Source organism: Vanellus vanellus (assembly GCF_965231255.1).
Source record: "Vanellus vanellus genome assembly, chromosome: 6".
NCBI classification, from domain to species: Eukaryota; Metazoa; Chordata; class Aves; order Charadriiformes; family Charadriidae; genus Vanellus; species Vanellus vanellus.
The window spans coordinates 42,941,449-42,968,082 of NC_138911.1; the positions used below are offsets into that span (position 1 = coordinate 42,941,449).

Genomic DNA, 26,634 nt, shown 5'->3' on the forward strand with positions numbered 1-26,634 from the left:
CTAGTCTTCATTAAGAGGTGCTTCTCTCTTCCTCGCATCTACATGGAAAAGATGAAAAAAGAAGAGGCAGTTAAAGCCAAAGGGTTCTGACAGCATTCATCTGAAAACTCAGAAACAGAACAAAGCTGGTTTGTTTTCAATGGACAGTACTTTCCATTTCAGACTCATGACATGAATTCACTACATGGACTGAAATGCTGTATGAATCCACAGCATGGTAATGAGATAGTCATAGCAAGGTTTCGTACGTTCGCCCTGTTGAAACTGAAGACAACTCGCACAGTATTTAAATAGCCCAGAAAACTTTCAAATCTGTGATCCTTTTCCCCCCCACTTTTAGTCCCTTGCTCATGATCCCGTTTAAGGGCAAAGCCAGTATTTGCATTGCATACCAGCTACAGAGATGACAACAGTCTGTTCTGAAAAGCATGTGACTTTGCTGATTCCCAGCTGCATAGGACTCATTTTAAAAAAAAAAAAAAATATATGCTCTTCACACCGTGTTTTGAGGAAGTGCCTGACGTAATCCCTGAAGACCCGATCATAAACTGCTCCAAGCAGCAGCAAACCTTTGAGTATGGGCCCAGTTAGGGTGTTGGAGCACATCTGGACAACTCAGTCCATCACTCATACACCATCACTACAGGAGCAGGCAGTGCGGCTGCTGTTGGGAAAGCTGGGGTCACCTCTTCCCAGGCTTCTGCATTAGTGTCCCTGGGCTCACTTTAAGCTATCTGTGAGATCCAGTTGAATGTAGTGGTGCTCTTGAAGTGCACCATGATCACAGCTACTCTAGCAACTGCCTGCCAAAAGATGCACTTACATATATTTCTCAATTTAGTTTCTTTCTAACTCATGATCTATACATTCCAAGGTCATTATGAATATCCCCACCCAGAAATCACTTGTAAATTAAAGACAAATCCCTTTCGCATTACTGCAGGCCCCAACTGCCCTTCATTAATCATAAATCATAGAATAGTTTAGGTTGGAAAGGACCTTGAAGATCATTGAGTTCCAACCACCCTGCCAGAGGCAGCAACACCTCTCACTAGACCAGGTTGCCCAAGGCCACATCCAGCCTGGCCTTGAACACCTCCAGGGATGGGGCCTCAACAACCTCTCTGGGCAACCTGTTCCAGTGCCTCACCACCCTCAAAGTAAAAAACTTCTTCCTAATGTTTAGTCTGAACCTGCCCTCTTCCAGTTTAAAGCCATTCCCCCTCGTCCTATCGCTACATGCCCTAGTAAAAAGTCCTTCCCCAGCTCTCCTGTAGGCCCCCTTTAGGTACTGGAAGGCCGCAATAAGATCTCCCCGGAGCCTTCTCTTCTCTAGGCTGAACAGCCCCAACTCTTTCAGCCTCTCCTCATAGGAGAGGTGCTCCAGCCCTCCCTTAATATATAAGACAGGCTCTGTTTGGCCAGAACATGTAGAGAACATGATTATGAAACTTTGTGCAAGTCTCATGACTTTGTGCTAAACAAAGTTTGGAGAAGACAAAATATACTTCCCAAATAACAAAAAAAGAACTTAGAGACTCCAGTGACTGGAGCAGCCACCTGGGGTGGGACAAAATCTCAGCAGCCACTTGGGACAGAAATCAGAAACTGCCTCTCCCATGTTCCCCATTCCGCTTCATCAGGGATACTGAGGCCAGACCTGAATCACCTTCCGTCACAACTTCTCCACTTCACATAAAGCAACTGACTAGTGATTAGAGATGAAAGAGCTTTCTAAAAATTAATATCACACCCATCTAGCTACAGAGTTATTCCCAGCCCGTCTCTGGCTTTGGAAATATCAAAATGCATTAAATTCTTTCCAGGGAATGCTTATAAAAGAATCATACCAGTTAAGTTCCTGAACTTTTTTTTGGCTTCTGCTCTTTCTTCGGCATCAAAATACCACACAGTCATGGCATATCTATAGAAGAAAGAAAAATTTGTCTTTGTTTCAACTTTTGCTATTAAAATAGACCCTTGAAGTTTTATGCTTATGGAGAAAGCAAACAACGAAACTGGATTAGGAGACAAAAATAGGATGCAAATGGCACATCTTTATAGGAAAACATAGACGGAATCTTAAATGTGCATTTTATCAAGTAAGATAGGTGAGAATTTCTGCTTGGAAGCACAAAAGAGTGCACAGGCCCTGGCAGAGGGCAAGAGTAGCTTACAGACCTTTGCATGTTTTTTTTCTGTTCTGGGATGCCTGCAGGCAGCTTGGGGGTTGCCCTGCATCACATCAGCTTTTCGTAGCTTGTTGACAGATGGTAGCCCCAAGAATCCCTATAGTGCTATGAGGGCAAAAGTATAACCCAGCATCTCCCAGCTAAATAGCTATGTCGGGCTCAGAAGATTTCTCCTGTCAATGGTTAAAGAGTTGGGTTTTTTCCATCACACAAGGATTCTTATCAGTCAAGCTTGTTCTTCCTCATTTCACTCCCAGTGACTCAAAACCATAAGATCCAATCAAAATCCAGCCACGTATTTTTTTTATGCACATTATATTTAAACAAATAGATGATGGCCATAATTTTAGATACAAATATTGGTAGAAGAGATGCTTTGCTTTTTCCTGGCCACGTATCAATACCAAATATGCTACTTACCTGGTTGCATAAGAAGGCTGGACTTCATGTGGATTCCTTCGATCTGACCAAAAAAACAGTAAACGGTCAAAAATCGGCTCAACATCTGCTACATAGGACTTTCCTTCTGGGAATATCCGAAGAATTCCACCATGCAGCTGAAAGAAAAGGAAAGGCTGTTTTTTTTATACACATAAATAGCCACACATTCATGTGAACAATGACTTATTTCTCCCTCTTCAGCACCCAACAAATAGGGAATAAACATCTAATGATAACCAAGACAGCTACATGACAACATTGGAAAACCGTACACTGAATCTCTTGGCCACCTTGATTTTCCCAAACAGTTTGTAATGTTTCAGCATAAACATCTGGGTAAAGTAAATGAACCAAGATACAGACAACACTGGCCCTGTAACAAACACTGGGAAATTTCTGAGCTCCCAGTCACATCTCTGGAACCAGTGAATACCACAAGGCAGGTAAGGGTGCTCCACTTGACCAGTCCAAGATCAGACTCTCCTCCCAGCAATTGCTAGTTGCTGCTCACGGTTTTTCAGAGCCTGCATCTGATCATATAGGAGTTAACTTTTACACCCTGGGGAAGAGCAAAGTCTGTTCTATTGTGGGATTTGTAATAAGCTTCCCATAAATGCGTTCTCTCTCCCAGCCAGTCTTTTCCCTACTTATGACATAGCCTGGTTTCTCTGCCACATCATTTCTCTCTTTCCATGTGCCAGGAGTTTCAGGGAAAAAGTCTGGTGACCTGCACGCACTGTGGAAAAGATGCAGATTGAACCCTGCCTCCTCCCAGCTGCTGTTAGAGGGCTCTTTGAAGCTGCACCACAGAGTGCAGGGAAGATCCTGTCAACCCAGCACTAACCTGACTTAGTACCTCCACGTGGCATGCAAACCTCAGTAAGAAACTGACAGGTCAGGTTTAAAGCAACATGGTTGCTTTCAAAGGCCAGCATGGTTCTATTGCATCTCCTCCAGCATACATTCGCATAACATTACCATCACACCCACATAATACTCTCCACCAGTGCTCTGGATTTCAGTTAGCTTGCTTAGTGTCCACTTGAGTGCTTCCTCACTATCAGAATAAGAGCACAGCGCACAAAATAGATTGGATATTTGCTTTTCCTCCCACATCTCCTCCTTCATTTTATTACAGTGAGATGTCTCACTGTCATCCTCTCTGTAAAGGAATGTGTTTTTCTCCAACGGTGCATTTTTCAGTGGCATCGCCTCTAAAGCTGAACTCACTTCTGAGAGTGCATAGGATTTATGTGTGCTTAAAGAGCATCCACCTGAAGTGGCCAAGACAAGTTAGAGAGACAAAAAAGATTGGGCGACTTTCAATAGATAAAAAACATGAACGTTTTTTGCCTCATTATGACAACAGAAGGGTAAACAAACATCCTGCAATTTCGCAAACGTAAACCCTTATTTTGTTTCTTACTTAAAGGTATTCAAGGGTGACTTTATTGCCTTATAGTAATAGAAGCAGAAACAAGAGCACCATCCTGGCAAGAGACCCACTGGCGGAGTCAAAGACAGAGAGGACAAACCAAGCCATGTGCTCGTTCCTCTTCCTAAGCCCCATCACTTCATAAGAAAACCCCAAAGGCAACTGCCTGAAGATCTTCTGCAGGTTAGCCTGAAGGAACAGTATTAAGAATGCTAGAGTCCCAAATTTGGGCTGTCATTTTATTCTGCTCCCAGAATCCACTTATTCCTTAGTGGATTACAGGGTTTTTTCCCCCTAGTGCTTCATTGCTCTTTCCGCTAAACAAAGCGTAAGAGCCAGCAGCCCGGTGCTTAGAAGCTTTATTCTATAGCAACAAAACAGTATGTGTGTGGGATAGGAGAGAGAATAAGGAAACAGTTCAGATTTTTACTTCCAAAGGGTTGCCATAAACACCAAGAAAATAAATGTAGAGATTAAGACTGGACCAGCTGTTCAAAAGTTCACCAGAGTTCACAGAAGCGACTGACGGCTCCAAAGCTCTGTTTAAGTTGTTTTTCCTTCATGCTCTGCCTCAGCCCCGTGGCTTACTCACCTTGGAGTCCCAGTTCTTATTCAAGTAATAAATACAGGTGATGCAGCGCCCGTCGCCATTTGGATTGTCCACATGACGAACATACCCAGTTCCATTTCCAGGATAGCAAGCGACCATAGCCTGAATGAAAGATAAAGACTGTTAAATAAAAAATAAATAAATTCTACAAGATGTCCACCTTCAGTTTTTCATTGCTAAGCATCCTCCCACCACCAGTTTGGCTCAGCATTTTTCAGATGATCAATCCAAAACCTGCAGCAGACACCACCAGAAGGTATCTTTGCACAGGCTTCTTTCACTGAGAGAGTCAGTGTGAAATTCCAAAGTGGAAATAAGTACCCTTTGTATTTCACAACATATATACCAAAGTATATACCAAAGGAACTAAAACATTGGTATGTATGCCACAAGCTTGTTGCTCTCTACAAGCTACGTGACTTTGAAGCAGTTTCAGCTAAAGTTTGCTTGGGTTTCTAAAGCTGAGCAGTCATTGCAAAACTGATTTTCCAGTCATAATGAAAGTAGAAAGCAATCCCAGGATGTCATGCCTTGCCACCACCATTCTCCTCTACTCATATCTTCCAGTTTCTGTCATATACATCCCTATGGTCCAACACAAAGTGAGGGTCCCCAAGAGGTGTGGGTAAAAGTCCATAGAGCAAAGTCTGCAAAAATCTGCAACTCCTTTGTGCTGTGTTTGCACAGGGCAGTGCATATTTGCTTTCATGGACTGAGCCACAGAACTAACCCAACAGCTTTCAGAAGCATACTTCTCTCTTTGATCATCTCCAGACTTGCTGATACGATCGCTTAATTCACAGTTCGTTTAAATTTCACCTTGAATGATGAGATAAGCCTAACATGAATTACTGCAAACCACATGACAGTCAACAGGTCTTAAAAGGGATTTTACAGCAGAAATGTATTAAACTTGAGTTGACACCATTAGCAGCCTAAGCAGGATGCAGGGAAGAGCAGGTGAGACTGCTGGTAGGGTACCAGATCTTTGCCTCAGAGTCACTTCTCCACTATTGGGACTACTTGGTAGTAATACCTGTCACATTCCATGGAGTTTACTCCACTAAAGCTGTGGCAATAGAAGTCCTCTTCCCACTCCTCTGACATCTTTCATTGCTTGCCAGTATTAGCAGCAAGAGTGATGGGAGATGATGGGCTAAGTTTGGTTAGAAAACTGGACGCAGTATCCAAATGTGCTCTCCCCAGGGCTGAGGAGAGGGTGACAATCACTCTCCTCAATCTACTGGCTGTGCTCCTGTGACTACTGCCCTGGATGCTTCCTTCCCCGGGGCCGGACTGCACATTTTTCCATTTTTAAATTCACAAAGGTTGCCATTGGCCTGTTTCTCCAGTCCATCTGCGTCCCTTTAGGTGGCAGCCCTGCCCTCAAGTGCATCGACTGATCCCCGTCAGTTTGGTGTCATCTCCACACTTGACGAGAGTGCATTCTGTTATGTGCTTCGGGTTACTGATAAAGGTAGTGAACAGGTCAGGTTCTGCGATTGACCCCCGTGGTGCCCCATTTGTTATCAGCTTCTGGGTATGATACAGCCGATTAACCACTGCCCTCCAAGCCCAACCATCCAACCAGTTTTTTTACCCACCTAGTTTTCCATCCATCCAGACCATAACATCCTAAATTGGCATACAAGAGTATTGTACATGACTGTCCCACAGAATGAGGATGTGATTGCGCACCACTTGCGTGACCTGCCCCCAGTAACCTGCCAAGCACAGCCGATAACACTGAAGGCTTTACCAAGAGCAATTGAAATTTTTATCTAGGAACCCCAGAGGTCTTGTTTTCTGCTTCCTAGCACATGCTAAAGCTGTGTTGTCCTCACGGGACACATGACCAACTAAAGTATAGCACACGCTGCTTTAATCACAAAGGTAATTTTATCATGCCAGCAAACACTGGCACAGAAGTCACCACCAGCCAGCACAAGGGGTCCCTGGACCCTCTGCTACCAAGAACGAAAAGCCTATTGACAGGAGTCGGCCAGTTAGGACAGGCGTACACATACACCTGCGAACATACTGCTCTGCGTTTCAAGTCATGTATGAGCCGACTTTCCCTCCTCCCCACGAGCACGGGCAGAACGGCACCCGCAGGCAGCAGTAAAGCCACCAGAGCCCGCTCCTTGCCCCGACACATCAGGCCACAGCTGCTTTTGGGCCGGCAGCCCTGCCGGGGCAGGAGATTACGCCGAATGAGAGTGAGTGCCTTTAATTCCCAGTAATAAGCCCTCTTCCATCATGCCTGGCAGCCGGCTAGGTGCCTCGCCATAGGTCCTGCCCGCTCTGTTGTCATTCTGCCATTACAAACAGCTCCGCAGCTGAGCTTACATTTCGCTTTTAGCCTGGTAACAGCAGTGAGGGCCACAGCCTGCAGCCTGGCACTGGAAACCAGCTGGGCTTAGGGGCACAAGGCTGGTGGAAACCACACGTAACCGCAGCGTAGGAATGGTCCGAGGAAGCTCTAGCCTCCCTGGGAGGCTAACCCCCCTCATGCAGCCCCCCCACCACCACCCCAACCCAACTGTGCGCACAGCAGCTCAGGCGGGTGCAGCCCTCACCCACCCCATGCACAGCGAGATGGATCAGGCCGCGCAATTAAGATAGTCACGCTTTGCTAAACCTCATCCTCGTACGCTGGGGAAGGTGACCCCAGGAGCTGGGAGAGGAGAGGAGAGGAGAGGAGAGGGGCCATGGATGGCAGCAGATGGGCAGGGAGGAGGGCTGCGCTGGGGGCTCGTCGCTGGAGCCCCCACAGCTGCTGCCCAGAGGATGGGCACCTACACCGCCATGGGGAGCCCTGGCTCGGCAGAGCTCTGCTAACCGTGCCAGAGGGATGACGCACAGGGGGGGAATAAAACTTTGTTGACTGATACTACCTCGTTTTTAAGTCGATGAGCAACACAAAATTATGGAAGCCTCTCTGTGGAGAGCAGACATTACTCCAAGAGTACTGAACTGCCAAAAAAAAAAAAAAAAAAAAAAATCAATCCAATATTACTGCTATTTTTTAATGCCACAATCAAAAAGCTGCTGAAGAATAACAAACTGAAGGCCAGATCCTTAAAGGGATTTAGGTGCTTTACTTACTACCAAAATCTGGGCAGAAGGCCAGAGTTTTCCCTGGCTTCCCCCACATAATATGTTCTCTTAGCAGAACGTGTGCTTTGACTCCGAGACATTGATGCATTATTTATTTATTTACAGCATGCACCTTTTGCACAGAGTCCCTGGGGATGAAGAAGCAGAACAATTCCCACAGAATCGAAAAGCATTGGCCACGTTCTAACTTAACTTTAAGAAAAGAAAAGAGAAAAAAAAAAAAAGTTTTCTAGTAGCAGCAGCGAAGGGAGAAAAGCAGAAGTGAAATATCCTTTTTCCTGGCATGGCGAATATTTGAATGAAACCTTAAACAATGAAGGGAAATCATTCTGGTCCTCCTAGAGCCTGTTGAAACGATAGCAAGCTTTATCAGAGCACTGGCTGGAGCAGCTCCAGAGCAGATCAAGCTGCCCTCAGCAGGGATTCCAGCTGTTAGCACTACTTTTGGATTCATTCAAAGCAAACAAGAAACAGGAGATGAGATGCATGACCCAGACTTAATTTAGGTAATTGGTGAACACTGGTATCGGCCAATTTAGTGCACGGGCTTGCTACAAAAGCCGGAGGCTGGATCGTAATAATCAAACCATTTACCCCGCGAGCAAGTGGACTGTCAGTAAAAAATGTTTCCTATACTTTTTCAGCTATTGTGTCCAAAAAAGCACATTCTGTTTCTGGAAACATCTCCCTTCATTAACCAACTCCAAGCCTAAACTAACTATAGCAGGCAGTAAGGAACACGAATGTACATAACTTTTTTTTTTTGCAATACAATCCATTACAATGGCTGTCAGTTGGCTCCACTTCCCTGCCTAAGTAAATTTCAGCAAGGCTCCCCTCCCTTATTTTAAGTTAAAATAGACAAGTTTGTCTTACACAACAGCTGAATAGTTAAAAACTCCAATATACAGATGCATGCATTTGCAGTCGCACACACACCCACCCCACAGCTTGGAGACCGATGCTCTGGTGGTCTAGTCGACAGTCATAAATTAAAGCCTGCAAAACTTGGAAAATAAAAAGCAAATCATCAACACTGCAGTTTCTGCTCTGTCATTTTCAGAGATGTTAGGTTTCCCAAGGGGGTGCAAATCAACCACCAGTTAAACAAGCAGTAATTACCAGCCTTAGTAAGGAGCCAGGATTCATCAGCAAACTCCGCGTTGCACAGAAGCTTGCAAAAATAAGCTATTCATCATTCAGTTTTTAAGTATTACACTCAAGTCAGCCAGAAAAATCTGCAAGTCAAACTGCAAGACACCGGCGAAGTTTGGAGGCAGATAAAAACCAACAGTTCCGTAGAGAGGAATTTTCCCTGCCTCCCAGTGCTTCTAGCGAGGGGAAAAACAAATTCTCTTAGCTGATAGCCAGGACCATGCTGCGAGGCACCATTCTGCTACATTTCCTAAAATAAGCAGCGCTGGAGTGGACTGATACTTGGAACAAAACGCTTCAGAGAACACCCCAGCTAGAAGACGCTCGAAAGTGGAAACGATCGCTGCCTAATAGGAGGCGGTGATGGCAGCAGGTCAGGAGGAGATGATCTCCGTGCCCGCCAGTGCTAAGCCAGGGCCCCAGTGAGCTCCTGGTGCAGGCTGCATAGGTGGTACTGTAACCCTATACTGATCCTGTGTTTTCCTCCCAGAACTAGTATGACCTTTGCAACCAGCAGAGAAAAACCTGACCTGCGTAACTCTATCCTGCCAACGCCAACCGCCCTTGCAGATTAACCTAAGGACTCCCCGATACGCTCTTCCATTTTCCGCACCAGATTTGTCCCGTATATTGTTGAACGGCGGCTACTTTTGATCTCTAGCGTAGATCACCTCTGCACACACAGTTTGCACATCGCATAGTAAAATTCAGAAATTACTTGGAAAGTCTTATTTAGATGAAAGGTACAATATAGACGCAAAGCAATATTGATCTACAATATGACTACGATGGCTGTCTAGAAAACCAAGGTATTACTAAAAATTAGCGGTGCTACAGCTACTGCAGCTTTCAGATACATTTTTATTTGGCGGCATACTTCCAGGTTTCCCAAATTTCAGTCCTATACGTGGTTCTCGGTCCTGAAGTCGAGCGCAAACGAAAAAATCACTTGACCGGAGTTTAAGAGATGAGGGTTACCAGGACTCACTTGATTGACTTAGGTCTGAGTGCATATTGTACTCAACCCGATTTTAGTTTGTAGACGCGCACAGTCTGTACAGCCAGAAAGGGAAAGGCACACAGCATGCTCTACATTAAAAGAACATGAGTAGTCTGACATTTCGTGATCAAAGACAAGAGATTCTCAGTTGAGGCTTGTCTGACACACAGGCACAACGGGGTGTTTCTTAAGTACTTTCTTGTTGCACCCAATTGCGCCCAAGTGTTTTCTACCGTGTAGCTTATAATGGTTGAGTATAAAATATTCATGAACATTATTAAATATTAGTTTGTTTGAATTTATGAAAGTTAAAACACTCAACTGCTATACTGAAGCATGAACTAGGAAAAGTGGTCTCATTTAATACTCTGTAGAGATGGGAGGGAACAGAGGGAAGACGATTATGTTAAAACACCAAAAAAATCAGTGACATTAGCTTCGTGCCCGTTGCAAAGGGAATCACCACCATGCACCCAAGAGGGGGTGAAACCCTGCTCGCTTCAGTCGTGCAAAACATGAAATGGGCTTCAGTGGCAGTGTTGCATGAGAAACCGGTACCTCATTTCTTCACACATAACTTGATTATCAGTCCTCAATCAAACAGCTGTTGGATTTACGCAGCTAAACCCAGCCACCTCCTCTTTGATCAGCTTCTTGCTCAGAGGTAGAGGTAAGAGAGGGGAAAAGTTGTGTGAGGAAGAAGCCTATTTTTAGAAATTAAGAAACACTGGGGAAAGTGTTAGAGTTTGGCAGGGCAAGACATCCGCACCTTTTCACTTCAACCTTCATCTTGATACGGAGGCCTAAACGAAAGTCCTATGGAAGACATCTAAAAAGCAAAAAAGCCAAGAGAAATAGCAATAAAAACCCTGGGGCAGTTACCTTCTTTCCTGAAACACAAAGCAGATCAAACTCCACAAACAGCTACAAGCACAGTTTGCCGAACACTGCCTTCATTAGCTTGCAGAAGTGGTCCTACACAATGAAGGTACCTTGGATGCAGGTAACAAGTGTCTACTGAAGGGTCAAATGAGCCACGGTAAACAAGATACGAAAGACTGATAGGACCTTGTACCATTAGGTGACTCATCTCTGGAGCACTATATCTTGGACGGACTGACATGAATGATCACAACTACTTTTGCTCCTTGCTCTTGTATTATATCAGCAATCTTGAAAATTTTAGAGGAAAGGAGAAGGCATTTCTATAGCCAGAGATGCAGCTGCACAAGTGAAAATAAATTCATTCTCAAAATTCCTCATCTCAGGAGCACAATGCCGTTTTCACGGTGCCCATCACCACCTCACCACCTCCTTTTTTTTTTTTAAATTATTTTTTTAACTAATACCTTCCTGCGGGACAAGTACTTATAACTGTACAAAAATCCTTTTTCCATGGAGAGTGTTTTATCCAGGTGGTCTGGTACTTGCTTCTCCCTGCACGTATGCAACCCTAATCATCAGATTCAGATCTTCCAAGAACTGGAAACCTCATCTCTCCCTTTTTATCCTATTTGGTTTTTCATATGCGCCATTGTAGATTGATTATTCTTTCCAGGTGCGTATAGGCACACTTCGGAAAATTTTTTGAGGAACAGCCTGAGTGGGAATTGTGGGAAAGACTACCGCTCTTATCTGCAGGAAAAAGATGCAAAGATACTGGTTTATCTTTGCTTACCAACCAAAAGGCTATTATTACCTGATATTATTCTAATTTCCCTAAGATGGAAAACTGTTCCTGATTATTACATTTCTTCTAGAACTAAAAGTAGAAACAAAGAGCTGCCCATGAAAGCTCTGTTCGTGGATTATCTCCATGCCTCCCAGGTGTTGATGGCTGGCATGTTATCTAGTGGTAGCTCAAGGAGCCCCTAATAAATGCTCAAATCTTATGGAATCTGTCTGTAAGGAAGCTAGATCACAGACTGATGCCGCTTTAAAAACGAGCTCCCTATTTAATGAATCTGTGGTGGGGCTTAGGAAGCTTTTCTAATGATTGGCAGAAGAATTTCATTCTTCATGGCCTGAAGAGTCCTATTAGCGTGGAGGACAGCTTCAGCTTGTGACTATTTTTTATTTATTTTCTTAGCAGGACACCCACTTCGAGATAAATCTGGATGCCCTTCATGTTCAAGCTGGCTGCCAGGGCACTGTGAAGTGGGAAGGCATGGAAGAGCCATGCCTCATGTCAGCGGTGGCCATCTGCCACTGCCAAGAGAACAGGGAGCATTTGCGAACCAAGCTTTGGAGACAGTGGTGAGTTTTGTTGAGCTGCCCCTGTTGCTGGATACTCCCTTGGATTCTGAAGCGAAGAGGCAATTCAGAAAGGACTGGACCGAGGGAGAAGTTCCCCAGGGTTCCAAGGACTTGTGGTTTCCTGGGCAAAGAAAAAGTCCCAGGCATTCATCTTCCTCTGTATGCTGTCTTCATTGCTGCCTTTTTTTTTTTTTTTTTTTTTTTTAAAAAGCCAAGTAAAATAACACCTCTTCCTTTCAGACCACCACTCAAATTCTCCATGTTCAGCCTCTGGGCATGGCCAGAAAAAAAAACGAACACTGAAATTTACCGAAACAAATCTAAAATTCCCATGAGATCACAACTGTCCTTGCAGTGAGCATCTTTGTCTCTTCGAATGATTAAAAGGATTAGCCTCCTTCCTTGTGTGTTGAATCTACATATTTCTCCATGTATGTCAATTAACACTTTTCTCCAGTTCCCCAGTGTTTCTCTCGTCTTCTGCAACGGTAAAATCAGGTTGAGGTTTTTATTGCACATCCTCCTCTGACCTAAAACTACATGTCGGACCGCAGCGTTCCTCAGTCGCTGTGCCTTGCACGCACACAGGGACAATCCAGTTTCAGAAGAGATTAGCGTGCTGTGAAGAGCGGGCATACCGTCACGGCAGGACCTGAAATTTAAAGGGCTATTGCCAGTTCAGTCAAGGATCTTCAGATTAAGCCTCCAATTAGCAGCCGTAAACATGTGCAGTGCATCGATGTATCAATAAAGGCTGCTTCAGTTGGGAAGGAGGGGGCCGCCCCTGCGCCGCGGAGCCCTGGCGGCGGGCCAGCCAGATGATGGCTTAACGACAGCGCTACGTGCGGAGCGTGAGGCCATCGGCCATCAAACGCAAACTTTACTCCAGAGAACACTCCGCAGAGACGCGGCGGAGGGAAGAGGGGGAAACCCACGCTTGCAGCACACAGACGCTCAAGGCGCTTCTCTGGTCTGGTTCTTACTGGTCTCCCTCCCTCCTCACCCCCCTGCAGGCATGCTTATTTCCCACACTTTAAAAAAAAAAAAAAATACTCTGTTTAATTAAATGTTAGGATTATTTTTGCCTGCTCTTGAAGGTCTCTTTCATCACCCAGAAAACTCTTTCAGTCCCCTCTTCTTCCCCCCAAGAGGCAAATGTGGACGAGCTGCACTAACGAGAAAGCATCGCAAGCAATCAATGCAGATAGAGAAAGCATCCCCTGTAATGAGTCCCGGGGGACACGGTGACAAGCGCCACCCCTGCAGAAAAGCAAATTCGTAAGTAAGTGCAGGCTCATTAAGGAAATCTGTAAGGACCGTCCCTGTATGTTCAGGTTCTCAGTGGGGAATAAAAGGCATGGTAACCAGCACAGACATCCTCTGCGGAATACCCTCATCTGTGTGGCAGAAAGACAATTTCATAGTTCTGTAAATATCCCAGCCTTTCGTTCTTTGTCAGCACTTAAGACCTTTTCAATTCTGCTACTAATCACCCAGAAGATTACACCACTCTCCCCCCCCCCCGGCAACATTTAAAGTACACTACATATTTTGATGCTCTTGCGGGTGCATTAATAAAGGCCAGGAAAGACAGCCACAACACAGGCAAGCTGTGTTTTGCTGGTGTTGGAGCTGCCCAAGCTGGCCAACATCCCTTTGGTACCATCTGTGGGCCCACAGCGAGTGAGCAGCGCTGCCCACGAGACTTTTATTAGCTCACACACTGTACGCAGCATCCCTAACGCCTCCCGTGAGCCTTTCCCTTTGGAGGCTCGTGGGGGGCACCCCGGGCACTCGCAGGTAGAGGAGGTGACAAGCCAACACCTCGAAGCACATGTGTCAAGGGCGACCAAGGGGATAGGGAGGTCCCAGCTGCCCAGCATGGTCCCTCCTTGGGGCCACCGCCCAGGACACCTCTTATCAGCTCACACACTCCCACCACAGTGGAGGCAGAAGCACACCAGGGAGATGGTAGGGTTTTTTTGTCCCCTTTGGTTCAGTGAAAGTCTCTCTGCTGCCAGAGGAGGAGGCAGGGCTCAGCCTAGCATCCTCACACTTGGCAGGTACCCCAAACATGCCTCCTCCCTAAACTGTCGGAGCCCTCTGGACTTCTGAGGCTGCCGAGACATTACTGCACTACATAAACAGAGAGACTAAGGGTTCTCAAGGGTTTGTTATCACAGCAGCAGCACCAAATTAAGGCTAATTGACGAGACCAGTTATCTCCTATGTTAACTTTGGAAGGAAGCAGATGCACTCACCCCCCACCACCCTTCCAGAGGACCTTGCCTAGCTAACAGTACATTTATTCCTGCATAGGGTTTTGTGTATATGAATATTTATGGACAAAACTCATTAAAATTACCTATAATAAATTACCATCAGAAATAATTTCTGCTATGCTTAAACAACACGTGTAGTCTTTACCTCTAAGGCTTTGCCTGCACATAAAGTTGTACTGCTCCGACTACACGTGTACATTACAACGGTACAATCTCTCCAGTGTGGCTGCAATTAAAGGGGATGAATGTGTATACAGTGACACAGCATCTTTCCACACAGGGAGAGAAACAAGTTATTCAGATTGAAAGCAATTTTGTAATAATATAGTTATACACCCGTACTAAGGTTAGGCAATAAAAATGCATGAGTGAAAAAAGAATAAATAAGTGTTGTGGTGCTCGCCCTCCCCACCATCTACTCAGTCGGTACTCGCAGCAGTAAGATGTGCGTGGACAGGATCTGGGCAACTCCGAACAAAGAAAGCGCGTGTAACCACAGACACGGACCCACACAACAAACTGAGCTCCAGCCTTACATCTGCACACCTTAAAGCCATTCACAAAAAGCTCTCAGCTCAGAGAGAAGGAAGCCTGGTCCTAAACCCAGCTGCGGGGCAACGTCAGGCTCCGGATTTGAACGCGGGCTGCTGAATTCCCACTTTTTCCACTGGTCAAGCCTCTCCCACGGATTTATGCTGCCACCACCTGACAGAATAGACCAACCCTACAGGCTGTCTGCCTGGCTTTAACTCACCGGCCAGGGCAGTGGCCCTGCACAGAGACACAGCCATGCCTGAAGGGTTCCCTCCCCACCTTCCCCTCCGGCCCCTGCTGCTCCGTTCCCCTGAAGTCCCCTCTGGAGCCTTACCCAGCCATTCCCACCGCAACAGCCCTTGGGAGGTTTCTCAAGACCCAGTTCTGGACCGGGTCTTAAAGTAACAACGCTTTTCGGCATTTAAGGTAGTTTTTGCAGGAAGCACAGCAACTGCTGCGGAGGGAGGTGGTCTCTCTGGTGTGGGTTCAGGATGTTTCCTGAGGATGCAGAAAGCCTGGAGTGGTCTTTCTGGCTTTGTTCCCTCCTTTTTCCTCTTCCTCTCCAAAACCTTTCCTCCCCGACAGCCAGTGTGACAAGACCAGTGCGACGAGACCAGCGTGTACTCGGAGCCACTGCAGGGGCGGCCGGGGATGAGCCAAGCTGGAGCTTGGCTGGGGGCTGCTCTCCCAGGATCATCCCTGTCCCTCCGGCTCCCCGGGATGGAGATGAGAGATGGTGGCTGCACAGGCACGTCAGGCTGTGGTAAGAAACCCCTCGGTGAGGGGCTGGAGCTGGCTTTGCCGGAGGTGCGGGGCGCAAGTGCATCCCTGCAGTGGGAAACGCAGAGGGGGAAGGCAGTACAGATGCGTGGTGGCAAGTCAGAGCTATAGGGGTATATATACATATTGAGGTGTGGGGGTGAAGTAGGTACTATGTCTGCCCATGGCTGTGGTCACCATTGGCACAACCAGTGCCTTTCCTAACTGCAGCCAAGACACTGTACTAACGCAGCTCATAATTAGCAGCAACAGCTTCTATGGATGGTGAGCAGCAAAACGGGCTTTTAACCGAGTGCCTGCAAAAGACAAAAGTAAACTAAGAACGAAAAATAATTGTACTTGTTTCAGTTGCAGACATCTTAGATAAGTGTAAACAAAGAAACAAACAAACAAAAAACCCCAAGTCAACTACATTTTCATCCTTGCTAAGAAATCTCCACCCTGAGCGTCAGACTGGTATTGAGCCTTCAGGTGACCAGTTAGACATCAAGTTATGCACCGAAAAATATAACGGTAAAATGCACAACCTTGACACTTCAGCCTTTGACTACCATCAAATGCTGAATTACAGTAAATTTGGCAACGAGGACCAGCATTCGCAAATCCTCTCATTGCTCCTCCGTGAAGAGGAAGTCTGTAAAAGAGTTAACCAGGCAGTGACCCTTCCTGTTGGCCTCCTTCAGAGACACCACGCACATGCTCTGCAGTCAACAGAAGACAGAGGGCAAATTAATTTAGGGAAGTGGAAACATTGGCGACTACTGTAAAGAATAGAGTTATTGATACATCCCGGGAGACTCTGTTCTGTTTGCGCACATCTAGTCATATGCCATGGTTTATATGCCTTAACAGCAGGACATTTTACAACATTTACAGTGAAGCTTCTCCTTTTCCAACTTCTCACACCACTTCTACCAGATTCCCTATGGAAAATCAGAAGGGGAAGGTACAGTTACACATATAGTCTTCAGCAGCAAGCACAACACCCTAAGACAATCTAGGAACAGCAAAGTCGATGACTAATTGACACCCTCCCCCCCCTTTTTTTTTTCTTTAATATCTCCTCTCCCAAATTCCCCTGGTTCTGCTTCCCCCACTTCCCCCCCTCCATGGTCCAGCGAGGGACTGTGTGCAAGAGACTTTCATCATTCCCTGGAGCCTACGGGTAGTTGGGATGCTCCATGCTGGCATGCAGCACCTCGGAGCCCGCTGTCCAACAGTGCCTCGCACCCTAGGGTGGCATTTCCCAGCCTGCACTGACTAGCACCCATCTTCCTGTATGCATTACTGGAATAGCTGCTACCCTTAATGGTGTAGGATAGGTTTGCCTCAAGACGCTCAATTCCAAAGGTCAGATAAAAATCCTAACTGATATCTGTAACTTCCATCAAGTCAGGCTCCTTGCTCCGTCCCCAAGACACCATGTAAAAGATGACCCATATTTCAAATCTAACACAAAATGTACGCAGAGACCAGGGATGGCACAAGAAATCACTGCAACTTTTCCTGAAGTTTTCTAAACATATGCTAGTATAGCCTAAGCCAAGCACCAGCACCAAAGGATGTGCTTCAGTCCCATTGATTTGAAAGAACCTTTTAAAAAAATACTTAAGTGAATTGCTGAACTGGGGCCAAAACTTTAAAGACATTTGCCTTATCAATTCGTATAAAAGATTACAGTGCAAGAAGACATAAGCAATGATTAATTATTATGACTTACAGACAAGAAAAATGCAAACATATTTCTTGTTTGGATTTCCAGGTCCAAAAAGAAAGCACAGAAAAGAGTCTGTTGCGACCAAAGGATACGTATGAACTATATATATATATGAGACTCAAAATGGTTAGTTTTTTGCTGCAAAGAAGGTTGCAATTCCCTGATGTTTGGCAAAAGACACGGCCACCCTGCCATTTCCAGCTGACAAAGCTTTGGACAAACTGTTTCCAGTCTGTGCAGAGTGTGATATGCCGTACTACTGCAATTTATACTATTCATTTTAAACTGGGTGGCTGGTGGCATGAACATTTTAGTAAGCCTCCATGGAACCATTACCGTCAGCAAAATCTCTTGCATTACTTTATTTGTGAAAAATCAGAGCAACAAGTAGCTCATTTAATCAACTGCTTTCTATTAAGTGCTTTGCATGGTGGCACTAAGTTTCTTTGTCTACTAATCTTATCAAAACACAATGACAAGAGAAAAATTACCGGAGGGAAAAGATCCTTTCTGTCACCGAGAGACAGTAGACGCCTATGTGTGAGTGCCTGATGGAGGGGAAGTGGGGCTTACAGGTCTCTCCAAATCACTCACAGGAACGGTCAGGAGTGGTGTGCTGATGGGATGACGTGCTTGTGAATAGTTTAAACAGTAGGAGATAGTCTGCTTGGCACGAGCCTCCTTCATCCATTTTCTTCCTCCACCTCACTGCCTGAACAGCTAGAGAGGCGACTTTCTTGCTTTGCTGACCAACTCCCTGCCATCTCTTTTCAAAGCGGTAAAAGGTCTAAACCAATGTTACGCATCAATCAAAATCTTTCGTCAAGCCCCACCACGTTCTGTGCCAATGCATTAGTTATTCCCCATGGAGCCCACCACAGGGGCCATCAGCTGCCCTAGGCACAGGTACCAGAAGCAGTTCCCAAACCACCTCGACCCAATAGCTCCTCTACTAATCCAATAAAACCTTTTCACAGAAGCTTAGGGAGCCTTGTGTTGCTGGCAGCTTTCTAACAATGCTGCTCCAGTCTTCAGCTTTATGACAGAAGGATTACAGTCACGATAAATCCAACCCAGGGCTTCAAATTCCCTCGAGCTGGTATGCACACATCTTCCTGCTCCATAAATCTAAGACCGGCAACACTTACTCTCGCAGGCTTCCTTTCCTGACTCTCATTCTCACAAGTCATCCACGGCAAAATCAATGAGCACTATGTGGCCTGCTGGTGCCAAAGGACCACTTGCCCCTGACCTATTACACAACAGGAAAAGGCAATCCAATTGAAACAGGAGCAGGAGAAAACTTTTCAAAAAGTGAATAACTCAAAAAAAAAAAAAAAAAAAAAAAAAGAGAAGTACTTTGACTTTGCAAGAGTCATCTTGAAACATTTGATAAAAGTATTGATTTCTTCCAAGTGTGTCCAGCCTGTTCAGCAAACATCAAGATTTCATCTGATTAAAAATGCGTTCATGTTTGGGTCACTGTGGTTTTATCTTCTCCCTCTATCCCACCACTTCCACATATGGGAAGGAATTGCTGAGGGAGTACAGACACGGTTGAACGTCCCCACCACCACAAGGAAAAAAAAAAAAAAAATTAAGGCAAAAAAATCTGTGCAGCACAGCAGAGAGGAGGGAGAAGACACTTCCACATACTAAATCCAGCAAATTGCCCAGGAAGCAACACACAGGGTAAGGCTGTATTACACTGAGCCACCGTCCAGATAAGTTTGGAAGTCAAAGAAAGAAGAGTTTACTGTGAAATCAGATAAAGACACTGGGATTAACACAGACAGCTGGAATCCTTAATGCAAAGAAACAAGTTCATTCTTACTGTGTACCTGCTGCCCTGCATCAGTGTTATAAGCATCAACGCATCTCCACTTAAACATATACTGTTATTAGCAGTGAGCTGTAATGAACTGAATTATTCATGAATAATTACCTTGGGAAAAGGCTGTGTACAAATATTAATAGCAAGGACCAGCTCCCCTCCCTCCCAAAACGCCAGCTCAGCGGGAGGGGGCACTGAACTCTGAATCTTGCCGTTTTCCCCAGTGGCTGTCCCAGGGATACTGTGCCTTGCAACGCCGTACACACCCCCACCAGTCCAAAGGACAAATGCTGCCCGAACCCAGAGGCATTAATGCCACCTGTATTACAGTGTCCTTCCCCACACAGCCGTGGAAGGTTTACACTGACATTTAATGAGCAATGAGCCCTCACACAAAAACAAACGGAGAGGCACATATTTACTTAGGGCTTGCAAGTACTAGGGATATTGGCAGGCACACCAGTAGGGCTACCACTGCAAGTCTCCGGCTTTAAGAGCTGACGTAGCGGTGCTGGGAAGGACTGGAACCAGAGCAGTCATGGCAGTGGGTAAGAAGGTACTGAGGAAAACGCACTACCACCGCGGGACAGATTGTGGAAAACTTCACCGCTTTGCCACCATTGTGTAACTCCAGAAAGTCGTGAAGCACTGCTTGACTGCAAAACTACAGACAATATCAAAAAAGTCAAGTAACTTGTCCTGATGCCACAAAGGTGTGCACAAACTCAGGATAAACAGACCACTCTGCTCTCCACGTTGCCTGAGAGCTCAGAGTTATTTCCCTTCTCTTACAGGATTAGCCGCCTTCTGCCTTCCTCTGCGCCTACGACTGTGAAGCACAGGGACAGGCTCCTAATGCGGTGTAAGGAAGGTCACTGGGTGGTTACAGACTTCTCCACAAGAGAGAGAAAGGAGGACCAACAGCAACCACCTGGCTGCCAAAGGCTCTGGCGTAACACACGCTGAAAACGGCTCATTTTTTCCACTGCCTACCACGGAGTAGGTCTACCAGCGCACTACAGTCAGGTTCTTAAGAGCGATGATAAGTAACAAGTACCAAATTCAAGCTGCTTGTAACTTCAGCACCCAAGTATGAGCTCAAACACCATTCCGTAGAGGCTACCCATGCTTCTGAACCCACTTACAGATATGTGCATGCCTCTCTATAAAATACTGACCCGCTTCTCCAATACCCTGTCCCTGCTGAGTGAAGAAGCGATCTGAAAGATCCTCCGAGTGCCTCTTTCAGAGAAATATCTTTTGAAAGTTTCAAAAAGTCATTGCGAATAATTTGATGAAGAACAAAACCAAGAGCTAATATGCTCAGGTTTATACTCATTTAATGCTCTGATTGTCAAGTAAAAATTATACATTCCTGTGTATAATTAACTAGGCTAACTAATCTCGCTTGACAAACACAGATATAAACATCAGCTCTGACACCGAGCCAAAGCAACCACTCTAGGATCTGTGCCAATGCTGAATTCCTCGGTCTGATATCATAAAACGACTTGTCTGTTGTATTTACAGTTCCAGTGGCTCTGGACTCTGCCGGCAGCTGGCCAGAAGAACAGATTTGAACTTACCCATTATGCCAGAACATGTGCATTTGATTAGAAGAAAGGGAAATTATGCATATTTCTTCTGGATGGTGGTATTCATCAGACCTCCCATTGTAGACTAATTGCAAGGCGTGCTGCTACGCAAGTATCAAAAATCCTTGGTGATACATAATAAACCAGTATATTCCTACAGGCATTACTGCTCTTCAGTACTGCTCTATAGCCAGTTTGCTGTTACCCTGCTCCCTACACCTGCACCTCAAATCAGAAAATGCAGCATTTCACTCTGTTTTAATTGCAAAGGATAGAATTCGAATGCTGTGGAACAGAACTTTTCTTTCCTCATACACAAATGCAAAAATATCTCACTTCATTACCCGAGTTATGAGGGACTTGATAAAACCGCTCAACCCAAGCCTGTGACATTTCATTTATTTCTTCAGTCCTCAGGAACAGAAATCTTGGTAACAACCTGCTAGACAGACCACGTTTCAAAACCAACTTAAGAACAGCCCATCGCGTGGTAGGCAGCAGGACCCGCTCTGGTTTTCAGGACCCGCTTCTCCTGTGACAGCCCGAGAGGGCTCATCAGGGTGGGGTGAGCAGGGGGAGGTGTCGTGGCTACAAATGGAGGATGCAGAAAACATCCTATAGGAAAGTGAAAGGCTCACATATACCTTTTGAAGCAAGTTTTCAAGAGGCTTCACATCCCACAGGGACTTCTAAATTAATTAATCTCATATTGAAAACAAATGTGTTTAAACTTCAGGCCATATACTTGACACTGAATGTGAGCAGTTGGGTTCTGAGCTAAAAACATCAGTTATGGGCTCCCTTCAACACAGGTGAGCTCTTCGGATTATGACTTCTTGCCTTATTTTCTAACCAGGGGGGCTCACTGGTGTCCAGCAGGCGCAAGATGAGCTCAAGGTCCCCAAAGGCAACTCTGACGTGGATTTCAACCCATGACGGCACGTAAGAGGGTACCAGTGACTCGCAGCAGGACACGCTGCTGTCAGGACCGGGGTGCAGAGTCCATGCAGAGCGCAGCCACACCAGTTCAAAGTACCTTCCACCCCTCGCCCGTGAGCACCAACGCAGCCCGCTGGCAGCACGGCAAGCGCTGACGCAGCCGAGGTGGCACAGGGCAGCAGGCGCTGACGGCATCGCTCTGGGACCCTGCCAGACCACGGGGAGAGCTGCCCTGCTCCAGCAGGGGCAAAACGGGGAAGGGGGCAATAGCCACAGCCTCTCCGCAGCAGATGAGCTGCCCAGGCAACCCACTGCGAACGAACGCTGCTTTCACCTTTCCGCGCGCCGGCCAGCCCACCCGGTTCCTGCCAGCCCCCGTCCCCTGCCTCCCCGCGGGAAGGACTTCCAGGGCCCACGGCTCCCCAGGCTCTGCAGCATCTGAAGCTGCCAAAGGGACGGATATGCCAAACTCTGCAGCACCTGGCACATCTGCAGCTTCTAACTTTAAAAAAATAAAAATAAAAATAAATCCTTTCTCATGTCTTGAAAGAGAAATTTCTCAAATGGCTTCTCTTCTGGAGTATTTTCCTGCCTTATTTTGGGGAGGTTTTTTAATGTTGCCGCTTTGATTTATTTATTTATAATACAGGGATTACTTTTCTACAAGGCAGACATTTCACCACCTACAGAGTTTTGTAATTGCCTCCCCGGAAAATTTTACAGTACACGGCAGGGCCCTGTGCCACCTCTGCACCCGAGCAATATTCATTTGCAAGTAGGCTCAAACCTTTTACAGACCACACCATCTCCACCATCCCCTCAAGCCCCCAAAAACCTCAATTATCCCATTGGGACCTGAGGAGTCAGAAGCTGCAGCACATCACCCTCTGCCCCGTGGTCCCCGGAGCACCACCTGACCTGGGGGCACTCCAGGTGACTGGCCACGGAGACCAAGCTGTGGCCTCGCTTCCCAGCCCAAACGACCCAGTCGGCTTTTCTCCACCAAGCGTCAAAGCTTCAGCACAGTAGAGACAGGTCCTCAAAACCAAAGTGACCTCTGTCCTCAGGGCAGAGTGTCCCTCTGCACAAGGATGTGAATCTTCTCACACCAAAGAGAGGACTTAACCTGGGTCAGTGATGCCTCGGTGAGATCCTTAGCTGTTTACCTCCTTCAAAAGGGGAATCGTGGCTTTATTTTACTAGGAAATGGAAACTGTAGTTGAAGAGAACGCAGAAGCCAACAAGCGGTACATCGGGTCTGTCAACAGAAGAGACCTTTAGAAGAATGTTATCAGGTTATTTTGATCATTTAACCATGTCAGCTAATATTTTAAAATATGACTTATTCTAAAGATAGATTTGGATCACTGGTCTGCAAAGATGAAAGGTTACATTTCATTATCAGCCCTCAAATGTCAACCAACAGCTCTTAAGAGTACCCAGTACCCTTGTAAAATTTTACTTCCATCTGTTCTCTTTGAAGCAGTCTTAACTTTTTTGTAATGCTGTTGGAAGTCATTTGGAAATGGCAAAATCCTGACTCGTTTCTCTCACGTAGCTACAAGGAAAGCTTTATTTATTGGACAAGTCATTCTTGTCTTCTTATGTTTGTGTAGCTACATGAAGCACATCACACTAAGCAGACAGTAAGCTGACAGAAGTTCATTTACTAAGCAAATCTCTCCCTCTCTTCCAACATTTAGGCTGAAGATTAAAGTCATACTATTGTTTTAAAAGCATAAACCTCTAAAGAATCACGAGGCTGATAATGCACAGATTCATTTCCGTGACAAGAGGAGTTACCATGTAGCCAAAGGCTTATAATTTCAACAAATTGTTCTGGACTCTTAGCCCCATCTAATACCTATATTCCAAAACAAATTATAATAGCACGCATCCAGCTAAGACATTCTGGTCCAGTTGCTCAGACTCATCCCATGCCCCTCCAAATGTTAAGACATGGAAGTTTTCTAGGCAACCGTTTATATGTAAACGGTTAAATTTGGGATTTTTGTGTATGCATTCACAAAATTTTAGAAGACAAGCAAAACGTGCAGCTTTAATGGTGGAAGAGAAACGTCTATAGGTGACGTGGGAACCTGCATGCACTGTAGTAGTCAGTTGGTTAGTCACAGGAATAATCTTCCTGCTGAAGGCGTCCCACATCTCAGTTACAGATGGCAGCTGCTATTCCAGGGCCTCACATATCCATGGTACTTATTATAATAATATGGGGATTGGTTACTATTAATTTCTGATGGAAATTCCTCTGCATTTAGTTCTACAAACAACATTTGAGTCTCTTTCAGTCCTGGACTGTTGTGTAAGCACTTCCATGAGCTGTTTGGAGTCTGACACTTTCCACACTAAAGCGCAAGGGCCAAGAGTCTCTCTTTATAGCAAGTAACTTGGTACCTGTTTATAAAACAAGTTCTGTCCTGTTATTACTATTTGTACAAAAACAACTGCAAGAACACCAAAACTCAGTTTTTAAATCATCTCTACAACCCCAAGGTCACTCCCCAAAAGACCCTCCTCCCCAGCTGGTGACAACAGCCACCAAGCATCCAGTTGACTCTTTCTCCAAATATTTTGTACAAATGCTGGACCACCTCCTTTCACTCCAGTCCGACTTTAACATAAGCCCCCACGTTTTTCCCCCTACAGGTGGCCAGCAATGCACTTCCAGCAGTAATCAGGCAAACAGAAGTCACCCAGAGAAAGAATAGGATGACCTTAAAGGCATGCCAAAGCAGAATGGTTATTTATACCTCCTAACACTGGACTCCCACCAGGTCTACTCTCATTTTAAACCAAATCTACCCAAGCTTTAACTGAACTACTGATCATCAGTTTAGTTGAGCTAAGCACAGGAGCAATGTTTCAACCTTTTATTATTCCCACCACTGTGTGGAAGTGTGCAGGGGGGTTCGCACACACAGGTTTTAAAGTGTTCTCAAGCAACTGGTAAACATCACCATACTGCTTTGTCTTCTATGAGAAAAAAAAAAAATCTCAGCACCATTCACACGTCCCCTTAGTTCAGTGCAAGTTAGGACCAAACGAAATGCCTAACTTTTCGCTTTTGTAATTTTTTTTTAAAAAGTTTCATCGTTTCTATTTATGGCATATCTCTAAAGGATGTGGATGTTTTGAAAATGCGCTATGTATTATAGAATTCAAGTCAGAAATAAAGAAATGGAGATGTTTTCAGCGTGCAGGACAGTGAAGCAAACTTCGTTCCAAGCCAGTCCGCTTTGCCACAGCAAAACAGACAAGGAAAGAAAAGACAAGTCATCCTAAACCGAAGTAATGACATCGCAAGTGCTAATAAACTTCATTGGGAAAGAAACCTACAACACAACCGTCCTCTCCATTTCTGAGGAAGAAAGTCTAGATTAAAAAAAAAAATAACTCTCCCCTTCAAAAAAAAAAAAAAAAGTTTGCTGTGCTCAAACTGAGCATCCCTTACTTTGTGCCACACATACCCAACGCAATAACGAAAACCTCTTCAGGTGCCGGACGCTGCCATGAGTTAGACCATCGAAACTACTTTGAATAACATTATCACATGGGCGCCAACAGCCAAATAATCGGCTCCGAGCCGCGTACGTGCGCGGGGAGGGAGTAAGGAGCTTTTCCCTCCACCTGAAACAATCCTCTCCAAAGGAAAGTCACGGTCAAGGCTAGGTGGTTATTTTGGCGGGGTTGGCGGTCCCCGCTCCCGGCAGCTAGGGCGGGCAGCGGCCAGCCGCGGGGGGCTGCCGGCCCCCGGCCCCACCGCCGGGAAGCGGGGTGCCGCCTGCAGCCCCCCACCCGCCCCCGATCGACTGCGAAGCGATCCCCGGTGGCACCCGGGGGTACCACGCAAGAGCCCGGCCGGGGTCCCGCACCCGAGGAGCCCGGCGAGGACCCAGCACGGGGCACGTCGGTGAACCGCCCCGGAGCGCTGCCGGCACCGGCGGGACGAGGGACCCGCAGCGGGCAGCCCCGTTGGCCGCGGTTTACAGCAAGACCTCCGCAGCCGCCCGCCGGCGGCAAGGGCTGGCCAGCGGTTGCCCGCCGCGGGCGTCCCCTGGGCAGCCGGCGGCGCCTCCGCCACCCGGAGCCGTCCTGCGGGGACAGCCCAGCGGGGCTCGCCTGCGCCACAGGCACCCGCGGAGAGCGAGGACGGGACACGGGCGGGGTGGGGGGAGCCCGTGGAAACTTTCCGCCGGGTCCCAGCGGCAGCTGCGAGGCGGGTCGGTCCGGGCGGGAGCCGGTGGTGTGGGGCGGGCGGGCCGGGACGCCGCGACCCCTTACCTTGGATCGCTCTTTCACGTAGTACTTGCCGAGCCGGCTCCCGCAGTACATCACCAGCCGGTCTATCAGCGTGAGGAGGAAGTTGATGGCCTCGCAGCCCTCCTCCGTGCCCCCGATCCACTTGATCTGGTCGCCGCGGAGGTGCCGCTTGGCGACGCCGCGGCTGGGGCCGGCCAGCTGCCCGTCGGCCAGCTCCCCGTCGCGGTGCATCCTCTTCACCCGCTCCAGCACGCAGTCCCCCACCACTTCCCCCAGGAAGTTGTCCAGGTAGCAGAAGCCGATGTCGTGCAAGCAGGGCACGACGTATTCCAGGGCGATTCTCTCCAGGTCGAGCCTCATGATGTGCCCCAGCGGCATGGCGCTGCGGGGACGGGCGCGCCGCTGCCCTGCCCGGCCCCCGCGTCAGGAGGCGATGCCGGCCGGGCCGCCGCCGGCTCCAGGC

The 26,634-nt window shown here is 46.7% G+C and overlaps 1 protein-coding gene across 1 annotated transcript; it reads right to left on the reverse strand.

Annotated features, from left to right (window-relative positions):
• On the reverse strand, positions 1–26,634 carry EGLN3 (egl-9 family hypoxia inducible factor 3; the record flags this gene model as incomplete). The annotated part of the gene is made up of 5 exons (XM_082485710.1): positions 26,193–26,634; positions 4,661–4,780; positions 2,613–2,749; positions 1,851–1,924; positions 1–38 (listed from the first exon to the last, which is right to left on the reverse strand). The coding sequence occupies exons 1-5, from the start codon at positions 26,547–26,549 to the stop codon at positions 1–3; spliced, it is 726 nt and encodes a 241-aa protein (XP_082341836.1). The 5' UTR covers positions 26,550–26,634.